Here is a 20,881-nt window from a genome sequence, read left to right as displayed (position 1 = left end):
CCTCCCCGGTAGTCTGGGAGCCCGCGAGGCCTCTGCCCACACTGGGCCTGGGAAGGGAGGGGTGACGAGGACGCCGCAGTCTTTGTCCTTCCCCCTCCCTAGCAAGACGGCCACACACCTGACCCCAGTAAAAGGGAAAGCAAACCAAGGGGGTGGATGGAAATGGCATCTGACCCGACGCCCAGCCAGACAGCCTGGGCTGTGAAGAAAGGAGACAGCCACGCCAAATGTCTGTGTTTATTACAAACGTTGCAGGGTGCAGACCCATGACTCCTGAAACACATCGACAGGTACAAAGCTGAGACAGACAGGGGACACCGAGGTACTGGTGTCAAGGCCAGAGCTGCCCCCCTGGGTCCCCTTCACCTTTGGTCTGGATGCCCCTTGGCCCAGGTGTCCCCAAATATGGTACAGGGGCTGGTGTAGGGGAGAGTGGGGACTGTCGGAGGTCAGATGGTTCCTCAACTCTGGGGGCGGCCGATCTCCATCCAGGGTTTGGGGGTTTCAGCCCCGCAGCAAAGTTCACACACATTTTAAAACGGAACAGGCCTAATATTTGGCTAAAAGTAGAAAAACACTGTGGGGGGGGGGCACCTGAGTGTGGAAGTGGACAAAGGTCGACCTGCCTACCTGTGCTGGGGCCAGCACCAGTGAGGGCGGCTAGAAGCGTGGATGGACAAGACCTGCCAGTCCCAGGGAGGGCGCAGGGGGAGTCCAGGCAGAGCTGACAGGACCCGGTGGGCCTCTACCCAGGTGTGTCACTCAAGAAGGGCGTCTGCCCAGACAGCACAGGCCCCACGCCTCACCCACGTGCCTGCATCACGGCTCTGGTCCTTGATGGGCATTCCCTACACACCCTGAGGACAGACCAGGCTGGGACAGTGGCTTGAGATTCTGCCAAAACCTGAACTTGGGCTTCTTGCCACAAAAAGCCGTGCTGTCCGCATGTGAGAAGCCCCAGGCGGTCTCCCTAGGGAGGTCTGGGAAAGAACTCCCACCATCGTCACCCTCGCTCTTTGAATCTGGCTTGAGATTTCAGGACACGTAATTTCAAGGGAGGAAGAGAACAGTGTGGTTGGTCCCAGCAACCCTGGTAAAGATAGTTCACCACATGTCAGCATCTCAGCCTCATGTGCAGACAAGACACACCACACACCAGGAGGAAAAACTGAACATGCATCCTCCCTCTCTGACACACACACACACACACACACACACACACACACACACACACGGCAGCCAGAGACGTGCTCAGTGGGTCAGCTTTGGTGGGTCCATGTAAGCCGGGTTGTAAGGCGGCTGGCTGGCAGGGTAGGGCATGGCTGCTCCTGCAAGCAGAGAAGACACAGCTTGGCCACGGGCAGGTGCAGTGTGAGGGCAGAGGTGGGGCCAGGCAGTAATACTCACCAGCCAGTGTCTCGTGGTAGGTCGGAGGGCCCATGGGCTGGGCTGGGTAGGGTGGCGGGTACTGTGTCGGGTAGGGTGCACCTGGCAGCCCTGGCTGCGGAGGCATGGGCTGGTAGCCCTGGTAGACTGGCCCAGGGTAGCTGGGAGGCATGTTTGCAGGCTGTGGGTAGGGGGCGTGCACCACGGTGGTGGCAGTGGTGGTGGTCACGATCGCTACAAGGAGAATCGGGGTCTTCAGGCGTGTCACCACGTCCCCAGCCCCACCGAATCGGGTCTCCCCTCCCTGCTGCGTGCTGCACCTGTACACGGGGTGAGGGGCGGGGGCGGGGGCGGGGGTGCTTACGGCGCGGCCGACGGCACATCTTGTACAAGGAGCAGCAGGAACAGGTGAAGCAGACGATGATGGTGACAATGAAGAGGACGAAGATGGTCAGGCCGATGGCTACGGACGCCCCGAACCTGCCAGGGGTCCATGGTAAGGCAGGGACCCAGCCCACCCCACCCGCGCCCAGCAGCACCCTCAGGCCGAGAAGCAGCGCAACGGCTTCACCCTGCGAGGCCTCGGTTCCCACACCTGTGGTGGGAGTGATGGAGGCCGAGCCGGGCACCCTGCCTCGCTCGCCCCGCCCCGGGCACGGAGTTCTTGCCCCCGTCTGCGCTCCTTGTGGTGGCCGCTGGGCACATGCCAAAAGCCAGCCCCTGTGTTACTGGAGGTGAGACCGACCGACCACGGCTCCAGGAGCCCCCAGCCCCGTGCAGGAGGCCGGCCGCGCTGGCAGGAGGAAGCACAGGGAGGTGAAGAGGGCTGTGCAGGGATGGCCAGTGCAGCGGGAGAGGGGAGGCTACAGGCAACACAGCCCCAGGGCAGGAGGCGCCAAGCACTGGGTCTGCTGTTCACATACTCTTCTAGAATGCCCGGAGGGCAAACTAGAGCCAGAATACGGAGGGACAGGAAGCAGCCCTGCTGTCTGCCTGGAAGAGGGGTCTCCCTGCCAGACCCAGACCCCTCAACAAGAACCATGACAGAGTGGAGGACCCGGCCTTTCAGGAGGCAGACTGGGCTGGGAAGTTCACGAATCCAACTGCCACAGAAACCCCAGTCAGCCAGAGACCAGGCTCCGCTCTACTGAAGGCAGAGGCTCGGGACTCAGCGGACACCACCGGACACCACCGGGAAGGAGCAGGTCAGCTGCGGGGCATCCGCCAGCCTGGGGGTGCGGGGAGGCGGTGGGCTACACCCTTGGCCCTGCCCCTGCCCGCCCTGCCCTAGGGCGCAGAGCTATCACACGGAAGCCCCAGGGGGCAGCACTAGCTCAGTTCACACCAGACTGGCTCCCAGCCGGTCCCTAAACAGGAGCCTAGGCCAGGGCTCTGGGAGTCAGCAGGTGCCCTCCGCCCATCCAGAGCCCCTCACCTACCCCCCACCCTCCAGGTCCTCTCAGACCCTGGGCAGACCCAGGAGGGATGGCACATGGCACGTGACTGCGGGACCTGCCGCCTCCCTCCTCCCTCCCCCTCGGCCCCCCTGCACCAGCACCCAAGCTCACCCCATGTTAGCCTCTGCCTTCACCCGAAACTTCAACTTCTCCCTCTTTTCATCAGTTTCAATCTTCTCCCCTTTGGGGGAAAAGGAAAGCGAACTTCCTCCACCCTCATGAGTCCCTGACGTCAGTGGCAGGAAGGAGCCAGAGCCCGAGCAGAGCCAGGGCCTCTTAAAGACACAGCCCAGCCCAGGGGCGCAGCTGCTCCCAGTCTCAGCCCACAGCCCCCAGCCGCAGGGGGGCGGGCCAGGGGAGCAGCCTCTGACCTGGCAGCCAGGAGTGCACTGCTTTGAGGTCTGAGGAGCCCCTCAGAGCCATCCTCCCCTCAGCAGGCTGGGGGATGTGCTTAGTCACTACCCTGCCAAGTAAACAGCTCCTCGATAATCAGGTCTGGTCACTCTCCCAGAAGCCCTGCCATGGCCCCTATAGCTTGGGTCACGTGGGAATTTGCTTTGTAATTTACATGTTAACTCTTGAGTGTCTGCACTCCTGGCTTTTTTTTTTCCCCTTGTTTTTTATTGTTGCTGTAGTTATTATTGTTGTTGTTACTGATGTCATCATTGTTGGATAGGACAGAGAGAAATGGAGAGAGGAGGGGAAGACAGAAAGGGGGAGAGAAAGACAGACACCTGCAGACCTGCTTCACCGCCTGTGAAGCGACTCCCCTGCAGGTGGGGAGCCGGGGGCTCGAACCGGGATCCTTACTCCGGTCCCTGCGCTTCGCACCGTGTGCGCTACCGCCCGACTCCCTGTATTTCTGTTTTATTAAAGATGAAAACGAAAGGATTTTTCTTGGGGGGAATTAATTACCTTACGTATTTATTTGTTTATTTCTGTCACCAGGGCTTCACTGCCCCAGGTGTTTCAGGCAGAGCGGGAAAAACCCCACAGCACCGAAGCTCGTCCTGTGTGGTGGAGGCCAGGCTGATGCCTGGGCTGCGCGCAGGGCACATCAATCAGGTGAGCTGCTCTGTCAGCCTGATCTTGTAAGTCTAAACAAAATGCAGCTTACAGCTTACATGATCTAGGGCTCCCACCACCCCCCCCCCTTCATGTGTTTTTGTTTTTACCAGAGTACTACCCAGCTCTGGCTTTTGGTGGTGCTAGGGATTGAACCTTGGTCCTTTGGTGTCTCAGGCACGAAAGTCTTTTTAAATAACCATGATGCTATCTCCCCAGCCCCCACGCTCTTTCTTCACAAGTGCTGCAACCACATCCCCTTCCTTTCAGTCTCTGAGAGTCCGACCTCAGGGCCTTGGCATTGGCCATTCCCCTTCTCTCCCTCTCACCCCCATCTCCACATAATTTATTCCTGCTCACCCTGCAGACCATGGCTCAAAGCACGAGTTCCTCAAGGCCGCCACAAACAGCTAGAGGTCTTCCCAAAACGCCACACAGACCCCAGCACCGCCCAGAACCTCCCACGGTGCCCGTCCAGCCTGAGCTGTCTCCGGCCCACAGCTGACTGGGTTTTCACATCTCCTGCAGGGCTGGCTGAACTTGCCAAAAGAGCAGCACTCCCTGGATGTGGCAAGAGGGGCCTTCGAGGTCTATCTCTGACCAGCCCATGGCGAGGGGCCAGCAGCCAAGGAGGGTGAGGAGGCCTAGCATCTGGAGCCGAGGAGGGGACATGGACATACTTGGCCCTCTCCCACTCACTGGAGCCCTGCCCCGTTCCACTGTGGCCAGGAAGACCCAACACCCACCCGGGCAGGAAGCACTGCCCACGGACTTAACCAGCTGATTGGGGAGCTGGAGCTTCTAGTCCTACTACCACCACCACCCCAGTCTGGGGAGCAAAGAGGAACTGAGGATTTGAGTTCAGTTGTCAGTGAGCAATGAGCGAGTCAGTCAGGAGCGTGTACCTGCAAGACAGCTCACTGGGGTAGTGCACTCACCTCGACATGGTGTGGCTCAGGTTCACACCCAGTCCCCCTGCACTGAGGGAAGCTTCAGTGCTATGTCTTTCTTTCTCTCTCTTTTGAGATCTATTTTTTTTTATTATCTTTATTTATTGGATAGAGACAGCCAGAAATTGAGAGGGAAGGGGAGGTAGAGAGGGAGAGAGACAGAGAGACACCTGCAGCCCTGCTTCACCACTCACAAAGCTTTCCCCCTGCAGGTGGGGCCCGAGGGCTTGATCCTGGGTCCCTGTGCACTGTGATGTGTGCACTCACCCTGCCCCCTCTGCCTGTCTATCTGAAAACTGGCCTTGAGCACTAAAGCTCCAGTGACGGCCAAAAAAAAGTCGAAGGGGGAGGAATCTGGGAGGTGGCTTAGCTAGTAAAACACTCACTTTGCCATATGCAAAGCCCCAAGTTCAGAGTTCAAGCCCCTGGCCACCACCACATGGAAATGCCACAAAAAAAATGCTGTGACAGTGCAGCAGAACTACGGTGTCTCTCCTCCTACCTCCTGCTCCTTGACTGCCTTTCACCCTCTTTCTGAAAGAAAGAAGGGGGAAAAAAAGTCTACTGGAAGCAGGCATGAAGCCCCAGTGAAGCCCTGGAAACAAAGAAAAAAAAGAAAGAAAACCCTCACAGGAAAGCTTCCAGGTAAACACACAGCCAATAGGAGAAAGGCTGAGCCCGGGGGCCTTCTCCCCGCACCTTCCCCACATATAGCCGCCATCAGGCTGCTCCTGAGTTATGCTCAGTGGTCTCCAAGGTTTCCTGAGCTCCTAAGTCATCCTGGCAAATGAACAGAGCTGTGGAGCCATTGTGGGTGCCACTGTTGATAACATCTGGAAGCACAGTAGCTGGCGGGGCCCAGGTTCAAGCTTAGAGTGAAGTGGAGGGAGGTGGGGAGGCTGAGCCTCTAGCCTGTGGCGTCTGCCTTCATCTCTGGATAGAAGTGTCAGAAAAGACTTGAGTGGTCCGGGAGGTGACGCAGTGGATAAAGCATTAGACTCTCAAGCATGAGGTCCTTGAGTTCGAGCCCCGGCAGCACATGTACCAGAGTGATGTCTGGTGCTTACTTTCTCTCCTCCTATTTTTCTCATTAATAAATAAAATCTTGGGAGTCGGGCGGTGGCGCAGCAGGTTAAGCACACGTGGCGCAAAGCGCAAGGACCAGAGTAAGGATCCTGGTTCGAGCCCCAGGCTCCCCACCTGCAGGGGAGTCGCTTCACAGGTGGTGAAGCAGGTCTGCAGGTGTCTATCTTTTTCTCCCCCTGTCTTCCCCTCCTCTCTCCATTTCTCTCTGTCCTATCCAACAACAAAATCAATAACCACAACAATGTTAAACAACAAGGGCAACAAAGGGGGAAATAAATAAAATAATTTTTTAAAAAAATAATAAAATCTTATAAAAAAATTTGGTGGGGGTATAGCATAATGGTTATGCAAAGAGACTCTCATGCCTGAGGCTCTCAAGTCCCAGGTTCCACCCCCCGCACCACCATAAGCCAGAGCTGAGCAGTGCTCTGGTTAAAAAATAAATAAATAAATAAATAAATAAATAAATAAATAAATAAAAGAAGAAGAAGAAAAGAGTTGAAACCTCTTTTGGAATTGTTTCTGGGTTTTAGGATGCCCACATGCACAGAGACCCCAACTGGAGACTGGTCTCCGGCTGCCAGAGTCAGGCTTCTCATCACCACCTTCCAACTGTCATGCCCAGAACAGCAGGGAGAACGCAGCTTGCACACACACACGGGGACCAAAGCTGATGGCGGCCAGAGGCTGGTGACAGTGCGCAGTGTCTGCCTCAGTGACCCGTCCTCCCGGCCCCCACGGCTCTCGTCCTAGCACACCTGCGCCCTCCTGTGACTTCTGCCTGGAGGATGCACCCAGCCTGCAGAGTTCATTTACCCTGCCATGGGGTCGCTGTCCATGTCAAAGGACGTGCCCAGCCGCTTCAGTTGCTTCACTTCCTGCTCGATTTCTGGGTCCGCACTGCAGAGAGGAGACGTCAGTTAACACACAGAACACCTGGTGCGGACCCTGCCGAGTGCTCACACAGAAGGTGTCAAAGCCCGTCCTGTGCCGGGCACAGAGGCAGCCCCCATGGACCCAGAGGCTGGATGTCACGCACGCCAGGGTCTCAGGTAACGGACGAGGCCCTAGTCTGCACAAGTGCGCTGGGGACATTCTTCAGGATCACATGTGAAGACACACATCTCAACAAATCTGAAAAATAGCTGTCATACAAAGTGCCAGGCGGGGGCGCAGCACACACACTACAGTGCTCTGGGACCCGGGTTCAAGGCCCTGGTCCTCACCTGCAGGGGGAAAGCTTCACGATGGCGAAGCAGGGCTGCAGGTGTCTCTCTGTCTCTCTCCCTCCCTCCCCTTCCCTCTCAATTTCTGTCTCTATTCAGTAATAAATAAAATTAAAAGAAAAATAATATCTTCTTTTGGGGTCGGGCGGTGGTGCACATATTGCCAAGCACAAGGACCTGGGTTTGCTCTTCACTTGCAGGGGGTCTGCGTCATAAGCAGTGAAGCAGGTCTGCAGGTATCTTTCTTTCCTTCTCTTAACTTCTCCCTGTCCTAGCTAATAAAAATAAGACAACAAGGAAAATATGGCCACCAGGAGCAGTGGATTTGTAGTGCCAGCCCCAAGCCCAGTATCTCCTTTTTCAAACACAACAGGGTGAAGTTAGAAACCAGTAACAGGTGGTCTGGAAGGTGGCACAGTGATAAAGCACTGGACTCTCAAGCATGAGGTCCCGAGTTCAGTCCCCGGCAGCATATGTACCAGAGTGATGTCTGGTTCTTTCTCTCTCTCTCCTCCTTTCTCATTAATAAGTAAAATATTTTTTAAAAAAGCCAGTAACAGGCAGCCTGGGAAATGACACAGTGGATCAAGCCTTGGACTCTCAGTCCCCAGCATCACATGTGCCAGAGTGATGCTCTAGTCTTCTCTCTCCCATCTTTCAATAAATAATATATAAATCATTAAAAAAGGGAGTCGGGCGGTAGCGCAGCGGCTTAAGCACACGTGGCGCAAAGCACAAGGACCGGCATAAGGATGCGGGTTTGAGCCCCCGGCTCCCCACCTGCAGGGGGGTCACTTCACAGGCGGTGAAGCAGGTCTGCAGGTGTCTGTCTTTCTCTCGCCCTCTCTGTCTTCCCCGCCCCTCTCCATTTCTCTCTGTCCTATCCAACAGCGACAACATCAACAACAATAAAAACAACAAGGACAACAAAAAGGAAATAAATATTTTAAAAAAAAGAAAACGAAAGAAAGCAGTAACAAGACTATGATGCCACAGCACTTAAACATAAAGGGGCGGGGCGAACCATAAAGGGGCGGGGCAAACCACAATGGGGCGGGGCGAACCATAAAGGGGCGGGGCGTCAGGGCAGTGACAGGACCCCTGCCTTGCCCCGCACCCGGCCCAGGTTCTGGTTCTGGCACCACCCGGACCACAGCCCCCAGCGAGCGCAGCGTGGTGTGTGGCATCTCTTCCTCACTGCCTGACTCCCTGTCTTTCTAACTAAATGAAAAAGCAGCCCGGTCCTTGCGCTTTGCGCCACCTGCGTTTAACCTGCTGCGCGTCCGACTTCTGATTTTCTTTTTATTCCCTTTTGTTGCCTTTTTTTTTTGTGTGTGTAGTTGTTGTTATTAATGTTGTTGTTGGATAGGACAGAGAGAAATGGAAGACAGAGAGGGGGAGAGAAAGACAGACACCTGCAGACCTGCTTCACCGCCTGTGAAGCGACTCCCCTGCAGGTGGGGAGCTGCGGGGGCTCGAACTGGGATCCTTGCGCTTTGCGCCACCTGTGCTTAACCCGCCGCGCTACCGCCCGACCCCAAAAACACTACTCTTAAAATGAGTCTTACTGGGGACTGGGCGGTGGTGCGCCGGGTTAAGCGTACATTAGAGAAAAGACCTGCGCAAGGATCCCAGTTCGAGCCCCGGCTCCCACCTGCAGAGGGGTCAGTCACTTCACAAGTGGTGAAGCAGGCTGCAGGTGTCTGTCTTTCTCTCTGTCTTCCTCTCCTTTCTAAATTTCTCTCTGTCCTATCAAAAAAAAAAAAAAAGAGAGAGAGAGAGAGAAAGAAAAAGAAAAAAAAGAAAAAGAAAAAATGCCCATAGGAGCAGTGGATTCATAGTGTAGGCACCAAGCCCCATTGATAACCCTGGAGGCAAAAAAAAAAATACTAAATTCCTTCTTTAGTTTTTTTTTTTTTCCCCCACCAGGGTCATCACTCCGGCTTAGTGCCTACACTACTTCACCATTACTAAATCTGGGCCTTGAGCATAGCGAGGTCTATGCTCTACCTAGTAAATAATCTCTACAGCCACTTAAGTAAGCTTCCAAGTACCTGGTAACATTGCTATATTTTGACCTGCGCAGTGGTCATGGAGATATTTGTTTTGTGATAAATCACTAAGTTGCATATTTACTTTATGTACATTTTTACATGAGTTATATTTCACAATACACTAGTATTAAAACAATCTACTCTTTTGAGTAACAACAGATTAGATTCAGCTGAAGAACTGAGTAAACAGTGAGATTAGAAGCCACACGTGGGGCCAGGGCCAGGTGGTGGCGCACCTGGTTGAGCGCACATGTTGCAATGTGCAAGGACCCAGGTTTGAGCCCCTGGTCCCCACCTGCAGGGAGACAGCTTTAGGACTGGTGAAGCGGGGCTGCAGGTGTCTCTCTGTCTCTCTCCCTTTCTGTATCCCCCCTTCCTCTCAATTTCTGACTTTCTCTATCCAATAAATAAAGATAATAAATTTTTTTAAAAGAAGCCATACGTGACTGCAGCTGCAGAAGATAAAAGTCTTTTTTAAAATTATCTTTAAATATTTATTTATTCCCTTTTGTTGCCCTTGTTTTATTGTTGTAGTTATTGTTGTTATTGATGTCGTTGTTGATGGATAGGACAGAGAGAAATGGAGAGAGGAGGGGAAGACAGAGAGGGGGAGAGAAAGACAGACACCTGCAGACCTGCTTCACCACCTGTGAAGCGACTCCCCTGCAGGTGGGGAGCCGGGGGCTTAAACCAGGATACCATTCGACTCCTAAAGTCTTTTTTTTTTTAAGATTTTATTTACTTATTAACGAGAAAGATAGGAGGAGAGAGAAAGAACCAGACATCACTCTGGTACATGTGCTACCAGGGATTGAACTCAGGACCTCATGCTTGAGAGTCCAATGCTTTATCCACTGCACCACCTCCCAGACCACAGAAGATAGTCTTTTTTTGCCTCCAGGGTTATTGCTGGGGCTCAGTTCCTGCACGAGGAATCCACTGCTCCTGGAGGCCATTTTTCCCATTTTTGTTGCCCTTGTTGTTGTGATTGTTGTAGTTGTTATTATTGTTATAGATGTTGTTTTTGTTGGATAGGACAGAGAGAAATGGAGAGAGGAGGGGAAGACAGAGAGGGGAGAGAAAGACCCCTGCAGACTTGCTTCACCTCCTGTGAAGCGACTCCCCTGCAGGTGGGGAGCTGGGAGGGCTGGAACCGGATCCTTAGCCGGTCCTTGCATTTTGCGCTGTGTGCACTTAGCCCGCTGCGCTGCCTCCCAGCTCCCAGAAGATAAAGTCTTAAGACTCTCAAGCAGGAGGTCCTGAATTCAGTAGGGCACCACTTGTGCCAGAGTGACGATTTCCTTTCCTCCCCCTTTCTCTCCCTCATAAGTAAATCTTTTTAACATTTATTTACTTATTTATTTACTTATTTATTGGCAAGAGACAGAAAGAAATCAAGAGGGGAGGGGGAAATAGGGAGGAAGAGGCATCTGCAGCCCTACTTCACCGCTTGTGAAGCTTTCCCCCTACAGGTGGGGACCAGCAGTTGGAAGCTCAGTCCTTGCACTTAACCAGGTGCACCACCGCCTGACCCCCTAAATGAATAAATCTGTAAAAAAAGAAAGAAAAATGACGACATCAATAACAACAACAATGAAAAACAAAGGCAAAAAAAGTGAAAGTAAATATAAAACAATTTTTTAAAAAAAGGGGAGTCAGGCAGGCTGTAGCGCAGCGGGTTAAGAGCACGTGGTGCAAAGCGCAAGGACCGGATCAAGGATCTCGGTTCGAGCCCTGACTCCCCACCTGCAGGGGTGTCTCTTCACAGGCGGTGAAGCAGGTCTGCAGGTGTCTGTCTTTCTCTCCTCTTCTCTGTCTTCCCCTCCTCTCTCCATTTCTCTCTGTCCTATCCAACAACAACGACATCAATAATAACTACAACAATAAAAAAAAGGGCAACAAAAGGGAATATATATATATATCGCAGGCGGTAGCGCAGCGGGTTAAGCCCATGTGGCACAAAGCACAAGGACTGGCATAAGGATCCCGGCTCCCCACCTGTAGGGAAGTCGCTTCACAGGCGGTGAAGCAGGTCTGCAGGTGTCTGTCTTTCTCTCCCCCTCTCTGTCTTCCCCTCCCTCTCCATTTCTTTCTGTCCTATCCAACAATGATGGAGATGACAGCAATAACAATAATAATAACAATGACAGTGATAAACAAGAAGGGCAACAGAAGGGAGAAAATAGCCTCCAGGAGCAAAATCACAGGGCCTGGTAGTAGCATACCTGCTAGAGTACACACATTCCCATGTGTAAGAACTTGGGTTCAAGTTCCTGCTCCCCACTTGCAGGGTGGAAAGCTTCATGAGCATTGGAGCATGGCTGTAGGTGGCTCTCTCTTTGTCTTCCTCTCTATGTCTTTCTATCTCTACCAAAAAAAAAGAAGCCATGGACTTGTCATGCCAGAGCCCCAGCGATAATCCTGTTGGCAATAAGTAAATAGATATTACCACAAACAAAATAGACACTTGTAAGATACAAGGATATCAAAACATTGTGGGGGAGATAGCATAGAAGTTAGGCAGGGGGGCCGGGTGGTGGCACACCTGGTTGAGCGCATGTATTACAATGCACAAGGACCCGGGTTCGAGCCCCCGGCCCCCACCTGCAGAGGGAAAGCTTTGCGAGTGGTGAAGCAGTGCTGCAGGTATCTCTCTGTCTTTCTCCCTCTCTATCTCCCCTCCTCCTCTCAATTTCTGGCTGTCTCTATCCAATAAATAAATACAGATAATTAAAAAAACTTAAAAAAAAAAGTTAGGCAGAAGGCTTTCAGGCCTGAGGTTCTAAAGTCCCAGGTTCAATTCCCTTCTCCACAATTAGCCAGAGCTGAGCCGTGCTCTAGCAATTTAAAAAAAAAAAAAAATACGGGGCTGGGCAGTATAGCATCCAGTTAAACACACATAATACTATATACAAGGACCTGGGTTCAAGCCCCTGTTCCCCACCTACGAGCAGTGAAGCAGGGCTGTAAGTGTCTATTTTTCTCTCTCCTTCCCCATTTCCTCTCAATTTCTCTTTGTCCTATCAAATAAAATGGGGAAAAAAGGGGGGTGGGGAATGGCCGCTGGGAGTGGTGAATTTACAGTGCAGGTACCAAGCCCCAGTTGACAACCCTGGAGGAAAAACAAATAAATGAAAAGACTCTTGCCATTTTGGGCTAGGGAAATAGCTCAACTGGTAGAGCACAGGGCTTCCATTTCTGAGGGCCCCAGTAGTTCGATTCCTGGGGCGCATGGACCAGAGTGGTGGTCTGGCCTGCCTCTTTCTCTCTGTCTCAGGTAAAACTCAGAGTCTCTTTCTTTCTCTCCCTCCCTCCCTCCCTTAGAATAGGGATACCAAATGGTTGGAAGAAAGAAGAAAGATAATTCTGGGGCCCAGGTGGTGATGCAGTAGACAAGGCACTGGACTCTTAAACATGAGGTCCTGAGTTCAACCCCTGGCATCCCAGGCACCAGAGTGATGCTCCAGTTCTTTCTCTCTCCCTTATTGCAAATAAACCTTAGGGAGTCGGGCGGTAGCGCAGCGGGTTAAGTGCACGTGGCGCAAAGCGCAGGGACCGGCATAAGGATCCCAGTTCGAGCCCCGGCTCCCCACCTGCAGGGGAGTCGCTTCACAGGCAGTGAAGCAGGTCTGCAGGTGTCTGTCTTTCTCTCCCCCTCTCTGTCTTCCCCTCCTCTCTCCATTTCTCTCTGTCCTATCCAACAACGACAACATCAATAACAACAATAGCAATAACTACAACAATAAAACAACAAGGGCAACAAAAGGGAATAAATAAATATTTAAAAAAATTTTAAAAAAGAAAGAAAATCAACCTTCTAGAGGCCAGACAGTGACACACCAGCTTTAGCTCACACATTACCCTGTGAAGACCCAGACTCAAGCCCCCGATCCCCACCTTCAGAGAGGAAGCTTCGCAAATGGTGAAGCAGGTGTCTCTTTCTCCATCTCTATCTTCCCCTCCCCTCTCAATTTTTCTTTTTTTTTTTTTCCATCTTAGTATAGGACAGAGAAATTGAGAAGAGAGGGGAGACAGAGAGGGAAAGAAAAAGAGAGACACCTGCAGACCTGCTTCACCCTGCAGGTGGGGAGCTGGGGCTCAAATCTGTGTCCATGAGTTCAGTGCTAAGTGCGCTTAACCCAGTGCGCTACCACCGCTCTCCCTCTCAACTTCTATCTGTCCCATCAAACAGGAAGAAAGAAAGAAAGAGAGAAAGGAAGAAAGAAAGAAAGAAAGAAAGAAAGAAAGAGAGAGAGAGAATAAGGAAAGGAAGAGGTAGAGAAAGAAAGAGAGAAAGAAAGAAAGAAAGATAGAAAGAGAAAGAAGGAGTGGGGGGAAGGGAGAGGAGGGGAAGGAAAGGGGAAAATGGCTGCTAGGAGCAGTGAATTCATCATTCAGGCCCCAGGCCCCAGTGATAACCCTGGTGACAATACAAAAAATATAAATAAACCTTTGAAAGAAAGAAAGGGAAGGAAGAAGGAAGGACCGACCGGGAGGTGGTGCACCCCGGGTTAAGCGCACACAATCTGAAGCACAAGGACCTGAGCAAGGACACGGGTTCGAGCCCCTGGCTCCCCACCTACAGGGGAGTCGCTTCACAGGCGGTGAAGCAGGTCTGCAGGCGTCTGTCTTTCTCTCCACCTCTCTTCTCTCCCTTCTCAATTTCGATCCTATCCAAAAAATAAAAGATAAAAAAAGCTGTCTGCCAGAAGTAGTGGATTCATAGCGCAGGCACCGAGCCCCAGTGATAACCCTGGAAGCAAAAAAAAAAAAAAAAAAAGGAGGGAAGGAGGGAAGGAGGCGTCAATCACCCTGAGGAGTGAATGCTAGGGGTGCAGCCTGGAGGCATCCTAAGAGCACCAAGGAGCCCTGTGCCAGTACCTGGTGCTCTCTGGCCTCACAAGTACACTCGCAAGAAGTCCTCACACAGCTCAGTAAAGCAGAGTGTAACGGGGGCCGGGTGGTGGCGCCCCTGGTTGAGCGCACATGCTACAATGCTCAAGGACCCAGGATCGAGTCCCGGTCCCCACCTGCAAGGGGGAAAGCTTCACTAGTGGTGAAGCAGGGCTGCAGGTGTTTCTCTGTCTCTATTGCTCTTCCTCTCTATCCACCCTTCCCTCTTGACTTCTGGCTGTCTCTATCCAATAAATAAATAAAGATAATTTAAAAAAAATAAAAAAAGAGAAGAGTGTAAGGTGGTGAAGCTCTGGCAACATAAAGCACAGCAGTGCCCAGCACAGTCGCCCACGCTGCCCCAGACACAACCCACAGCGGTGGACGTGGCCAGAGGGACCCACTGGAGCATGTGCGAAGATCAGGGTTCAAGTCACTGGCCACCACATCACACATAGCAGGTGCTGTGATGTCTCTCTCCTCCTATTTCTGTCTAGCTTAAGATTTAAAAAGAAAGAGGAAAGGACCAGGTGGGGCCCTAGTTAGGGAGTCCTGAGATTCCCAAACAGACATGATGGGCCTAGAACTCCCTCTCTCCATTGTTACTGGTCATCTCTATCAGGAACAACACAATAGACCCCTTTGTGGGCCCCCATAGGACCTTGCCCACAACTTGGATCAACAATGGTAGAGAATGTTCTATCCTCCGAAGGAAGGCTGGACAACATACTCTATGCCACACCTGAGGAAGATGGGTCCTGAAATTGGGGCAGCTTGGAATGTTTCTGCTCATGACCACAGAATGTGAGCTCAGATCTACAGGGATGCAGAGGTCACATAGGCTCCTAAGCTGAATATGGGCCCCAGATCACATCCAATCGATGGGGTTTACGGTCAACAATATTTATCCACCTTTCCCATATTAGGGAGCTACTCTCTTCCCTGATCCAGCTTTCTGGTCCTTTTCCCAGCCATGACATCATCTCCCCAGACAATAATTAGGATCCACCTGCATATCAGAATTCAGGCTCAGGCAAAAAAACCAAAAAAACAAAAACACAACACTAGTATAGCTACAGGCCCTTTGGAATATAACTAAAATACGCCTACTAGCTATCTACAAAATGGAGGACCCCCCCCATCCAACACTTCATCTGCACTATTCCAGCCTTAATGTCCATGATTGGTCAACAATTTGTTTGGCTTTGTATGTTAACTCTCTTTTAGCCACCAGGTTCCAGATGCTAGCAGGATGCTGACCAGACTTCCCTGGACAGACAACCCCACCTATGTGTCCTGGAGCTCCGCTTCCCCAGAGAACCACCCCACTAGGGATGGTTCTAGAGAGAGACAGGCTGGGAGTATGGATCGATCTGTCAACACCCATGTTCAGCGGGGAAGCAATGACAGAAGCCAGACCTTCCACCTTCTGCACCCCACAGTGATCCCGGGTCCATGCTCCCAGAGGGATAAAGAATAGGAAAGCTGTCAGGGGAGGGGATGGGATACAGAGCTCTGGTGGTGGGCACTGAGTGGAGTTGTACCCCTCTTATCCCATGGTTTTGTCAATGTTTCCTTTTTATAAATAAAAAAAAAATTAAAAACAAAAGAGGAAAGGAAGAGATGAAGCAAGAAAGTAAAAGACAAGTGAGAGTGGGGATAGTGCAGGTAGCCGAAAACAAGGGAAAAGGAGTTCAGGGTAGGAGCTCACGTGGTGGGACGCCGGCCTGCCATTCATGAACCCAGGCTCAGAGCCCAGATCACTCCACGGAGTGCCACAGCCCAGGGGGAGTTTCCAGGAATGTGGTATTTCTTCCTCTCTTTCTGTTTCTGATTATCTGAAGAGGCTGGACCGGAGCAGTGAAATCATACATGCATGAAGCCACAGCGACACAGAAAAAAAAAAAAAAGAGGGAGTCCAGCGGTAGCACAGCGAGTTAAGTGCAGGTGGCGCAAAGCAAAAGGACCAGTGTAAGGATCCTGGTTCAAGCCCTCGACTCTCCACCTGCAGGGAGTTGCTTCACAGGCGGTGAAGCAGGTCTGCAGGTGTCTTTCTCCCCCCCGCACCGTCTTCCCCTCCTCTCTCCATTTCTCTCTGTCTTATCCAACAACAACAACATCAATAATAACTACAACTATTAAAAAAAAACAAGGGCAACAAAAGTAAATAAATAAATATTTTTTTAAAAAAGAAAAAAGTCAGAGGCTTCACTGTCCACTACTTTCACAACGCAGTTCAGACTTGGCAAGAACACGATCAGAAGGACATACCTTAAACGTGGCAGACTGTTTGCCTAGGGGAGGAGAAGGAAATGGAATGATCATGGGAGACTAGAGCAAATAGAAAAATAAAGCGGGGCTGGATGGTGTCGCACCCACGCAGAGTGTTCGTGGTGCCAGGCACAAGGACTGAATTCAAGGCCCCCGGTCCTGACCTGCAGGGAGGAAGTTTCATGAGTGCTAAAGTAGCATCTCTCAATCTCTCTCTTTTTAAAAAAAATTTTATTTATAAAAAGGAAACACGGACTAAGCCATAGGATAAGAGGGGTACAACTCCACAAAATCCCCACCACCAGATCTCTGTATCCCCTCCCCTCCCCTGAGAGCTTTCCTATTCTCTATCCCTCTGGGAGTATGGACCCAAGGTCATTGTCGGATGCAGACGGTGGATGGTCTGGCTTCTGTAATTGCTTCCCCGCTATCCAGACAAACAGCCATCACCCTCCATGAACCCATAAGAAATACGGCCACCTCGGGGGCCAGGCGGTGGCGCAACAGGTTGAGCGTGTGTGGCGAGAAGTACAAGGACCGGAGAGGATCCTGGTTCGAGCCCCCGGCTTCCCTCCTGCAAGGGAGAATCTTCACAGGCGGTGAAGCAGGTCTTCAGGTGCCTGTCCTTCTCTCCTCTCTGTCTTCCCTTCCTCTCTCCATTTCTCTCTGTCCTGTCTAACAACGACGACGACATCAATAATAACAACAGTAATAATGACTACAACAATGGAACGAGGACAACCAAAGGGAGAAGATGGCCTCCAGGAGCAGTGGATTCACCGAGCCCCAGCAATAACCCTGGAGGAAAAAAAAAAGAAGAAGAAAGAAAAGAAATATGGCCACCTCAGGTCTGTTGTGGTCCAGTGCAGAGGAAATCCAAAAGGTGGTGAAGGGAGGAAGCTGAGGGGGACGGCAGACCCTGACTCCAGCCTGTGAAACAACCTGCACCCAGGCTGGTGAGGAAGGTCACCTGAGAGTGCACTGATCTGCCTGCGCCCAACGCAGGTTCAGCCCCTCTGCACTGAAGGAAGCTAGCTTTGGGTCCTTTCTTTCCCTCTCCGTCTGCCTCTGCCTCTCCCTCTCCCTCTCCCTCTTCCTCTCCCTCCCTCCCTCTCCCTCCCTCCCCCTCCCCCTCTCCCTCTCCTTCTCTCTCTCCTTCTCCCTCTCCCTCTCTCTTTAGTTTTTAAATTACCTTTATGCACTGAAGGAAGCTTTGTTACTGTGGGCCCTTTCTCTCTCCTCTCCCTCTCTCTTTAATTTTTAATTATCTTTATTTATTTATTTATTGGATAAAGACAAGCAGAGATTGAGAAGGAAGGGGGAAAAAAGAGAGGGAGAGAGACAGAGAGACACCTGCAGCCCTGCTTCACCATTCATGAAGCTGTTCCCCTTCAGGTGGGGACCAGGGGCTCGAACCTGGGTCCTTGAGCATTGTAACATGTGCGCTCAATCAGGTATGCCATCACCCAGTCCCTTCTCTCTCTCCCTCCCTCTCTCTAACTCTATTTATATTTAAAAAAAAAAAAATCTAGACCCAAGATGCAGTATAAGTCCAAGGGCCACGCAGGAGGGCACAGCACAGCACTCGGTGGGACCCGTACCCACACCCTGAGCCCTCCAGAACCGTCGGATGGTAGCTGCACAGATCACACACAGCCTTCCCAGTGCACATGCAGTCACGCCAGGCTGCCTCCCAAGGACGTGCTGGCACAAGGACAGACCCAGAGGCGAATCACAGAACCAGGTGAGAAACCTGCAAAGTCCAAGACCGCATCCAGCCCTGAACAGGGGCTCCCCAACACCCCTGCCCAGTGTCCAGTCACCATCGTTAGGCGTCCAGGGGCGGGGTTAGTCCTCTCATGCACTGTCCAGCTGGGTGCAGGCTCATGCTGTGGTCCACAGGGCACCCACCTGTCTCCAGTCAGAACACAGCTTTCCGGGCTCCCCTGGAACTTCTTCAGCACATCGGAGCAGCAGTACTGCTGGCGACAGGTCCCACAGCAGAAATCAGGACAGGATTCATGGGAGACACCGTCTCCGTGGAAGATCCCGCACACCTGATGGCAGGCTGGAGCAGAGAAATACGCTCGTTGAGGAGGCCACAGGGCCAGGCCTCACGGCAGCTTTTAACCACATCCCAGCCGCTCTCGAGAGTGTGCTGAGCTGCCTGGTCACGGCCTCGCCCTCCCTCCCAGGCCACAGCAGGGCAGACTGGGTCCCTTCCTCTCCCCACTTCTGATTGGAGAGTGGGCTTTCTGAGTGTGGGTCCGGCTGGTTGCATCCCCACACAAAATCCACACTCAGACCGTCCCTGTCCCTGCCCACTGCTTCAAGATCGATTTCAGAGTCCACAAAGCAGGGTGCAGACCACAGAGCAGTGTGACAGCCACCCGGCATTCCAGGCCTCTCCAGTCTCTGTCTGTGTTCCTGCCTGTTTCGCACTCCCCACCTTCAATTCTCCTTCCAGGCGTCACTGGGCCCCTTCCTCCTGCAGTCTCTGCCCTCTTCCTGTCTGCCCCCAACACTGCACACACAGCTGCAGGTCACAGCTGACTGGCCCTTCCCCGGGCCCCCATCAGCCACAGCCACACAAGTGTCCTTTCAGCAAGAACCCTGCAGTGGGTGCTAGCCATGTCTGTGCCCCCGGTGACCAGGCCTGAAGCCGAGAACCATCACTAGACTCTTCCTCCTTCAGTCTCTCTCTGCCACAGACACAGGCTCTCAGGACATCCCCACAGGCTGAGGGTCACAGACCCACCTCCAGCAAGGTCCCCACAGGCTGAGGGTCACAGACCCACCTCCAGCAAGGCCTTCACAACCTTTCAGCTGCAGCCCAGACATGGCCTTGATGCTGAGGCTGAAGACACAGAGTCTGTGTGGGTCAAGAGAACGCAGCTCTGACATTCTTCTGGGTCCTGAATACACTGGTCAGGCTCTTCAGATGTCACTGGACTAAGGACTGGGACTCCAGAGTCTCACTCTCTAGCTCCAGATTCACCCCAGCCCCCAGCCCCCAGGAGGAAGGCCTTGCTCTCCTGTGAGGCTGTTCTAGTTCCTACCCCTGAAAGGCCCTGGCTGCCTGCTACCCACCCCAGTGAATCATTCACCACAGACACACACACACACACACACACGGAGACACACAGAGACACAGACACAGACACACATACACACACACATACACACACGGAGACACACAGACACAGAGACACACACACACAGAGACAGACACAGAGACACACGTACACACACGGAGACACAGAGACACACATACACACAGACAGACAGACACACACACACCCCATAGGCTCTCCCCCCCACCCCTCACTCCCTTCTGTCCCCATCCAGGAAGCAGCGGGAAGGGTTTGCCCGACGTGTGGGTGGAGGCCCAGGAGTCCAGGGCGGCCCAGGGCTCAGGGGACACCCAAGGGGACCGGCGCCCACCACCCAGGGCGGCCCGGGGTCAGCTCGGACTGCAAGGGGCGCCACCCGGAGCTGAGGGCCACCCGGGCTGCCCAGCGGGGGTCGGGAGGGCCCGGGGTCGCGGTCCGGGGAGGGTCGCTCCCGGGCGGCGTGGACGTGCCCTCAACCCCTCACCCCCCGGCGGTGGCGGCAGCAGCAGCAGCAGCAGCAGCAGCAGGATCCGCGGTGCGGGGACCGGCGCGGCCATGGCTGGACGAGCAGCAGGGCGGGACAGACCGACAGACTGAAGGTGGGACAGACAGACCGCGGAAGGCAGCACCGCCGGGCAGCCTGAGTCAGTGGTTCGCTCGCCCCGCCCCGCCCCGCCCCGCCGTGGTTCCGGGAAGCGCGCAGGGGGAGAGGAGGCGGAGAGGGGAGAGGGGGCCAGGGGTCGACCCAGGCCCCACCCCGCAGCACCTGCCCGACCCCAGGCCCTGACCGCCCCCTGCAGGTGCCCTCAACAGGTGACGCTGCTGAGCCGCATAGAACAGAGCGAGGTGAGACTCTTACTGTTATGCTTGATGTTGCTATTGTTTATTTATTTATTTATTCCCTTTTTGTTGCCCTTGTTGCTTTATTGTTGTAGTTATTATTGTTGCCGTTGTTGTTGGATAGGACAGAGAGAAATGGAGAGAGGAGGGGAAGACAGCGAGGGGGAGAGAAAGACAGACACCTGCAGACCTACTTCACCGCCTGTGTAGCGACTCCCCTGGGGACTCGAACCGGGATCCTCACTCAGGTCCTTGCGCTTCGCGCCACATGCGCTTAACCCGCTGCGCTACCGCCTGACTCCCAATGTTGCTATTTATTTGTTTATTTATTTAGTCATATATTCTCTTTTGTTGTCCTTGTTGTTTTATTGTTGTAGTTATTATTGATGTTGTTGTTGGATAGGACAGAGAGAAATGGAGAGAGGAGGGAAGACAGAGAGGGGGAGAGAAAGACAGACACCTGCAGACCTGCTTCACCGCCTGTGAAGCGACACCCCTGCAGGTGGGGAGCCGGGGCTCTAACCGGGATTCCTGAGCTGG

At 53.0% G+C, this 20,881-nt stretch overlaps 1 protein-coding gene across 5 annotated transcripts; it reads right to left on the bottom strand.

Annotated features, from left to right (window-relative positions):
• Nucleotides 1-657: 657 nt before the first annotated feature.
• SHISA5 (shisa family member 5) lies at nt 658-20,129 on the bottom strand. 5 transcript variants are annotated; one of them, XM_060204681.1, is made up of 7 exons: nt 19,986-20,128; nt 18,300-18,456; nt 6,761-6,844; nt 1,982-2,081; nt 1,751-1,866; nt 1,408-1,620; nt 658-1,328 (listed from the first exon to the last, which is right to left on the bottom strand). In XM_060204681.1, exons 1-7 carry the CDS (start codon nt 20,056-20,058, stop codon nt 1,115-1,117), a joined length of 957 nt encoding a protein of 318 aa, XP_060060664.1. In that variant the 5' UTR covers nt 20,059-20,128; the 3' UTR covers nt 658-1,114. The 5 variants fall into 5 exon arrangements, with proteins under 5 accessions (XP_060060664.1, XP_007533662.1, XP_060060665.1 ...); XM_007533600.3 differs by lacking the exon at nt 1,982-2,081 and having other exon boundaries at nt 19,986-20,126; XM_060204682.1 differs by lacking the exons at nt 1,982-2,081; nt 6,761-6,844 and having other exon boundaries at nt 19,986-20,129.
• Nucleotides 20,130-20,881: the final 752 nt, after the last annotated feature.

Source organism: Erinaceus europaeus, chromosome 12 (genome assembly GCF_950295315.1).
Source record: "Erinaceus europaeus chromosome 12, mEriEur2.1, whole genome shotgun sequence".
Classification (NCBI taxonomy): domain Eukaryota; kingdom Metazoa; phylum Chordata; class Mammalia; order Eulipotyphla; family Erinaceidae; genus Erinaceus; species Erinaceus europaeus.
The sequence above is the reverse complement of the archived record's forward strand: the minus strand, read 5'-3'. Positions and strand labels throughout refer to the sequence as shown.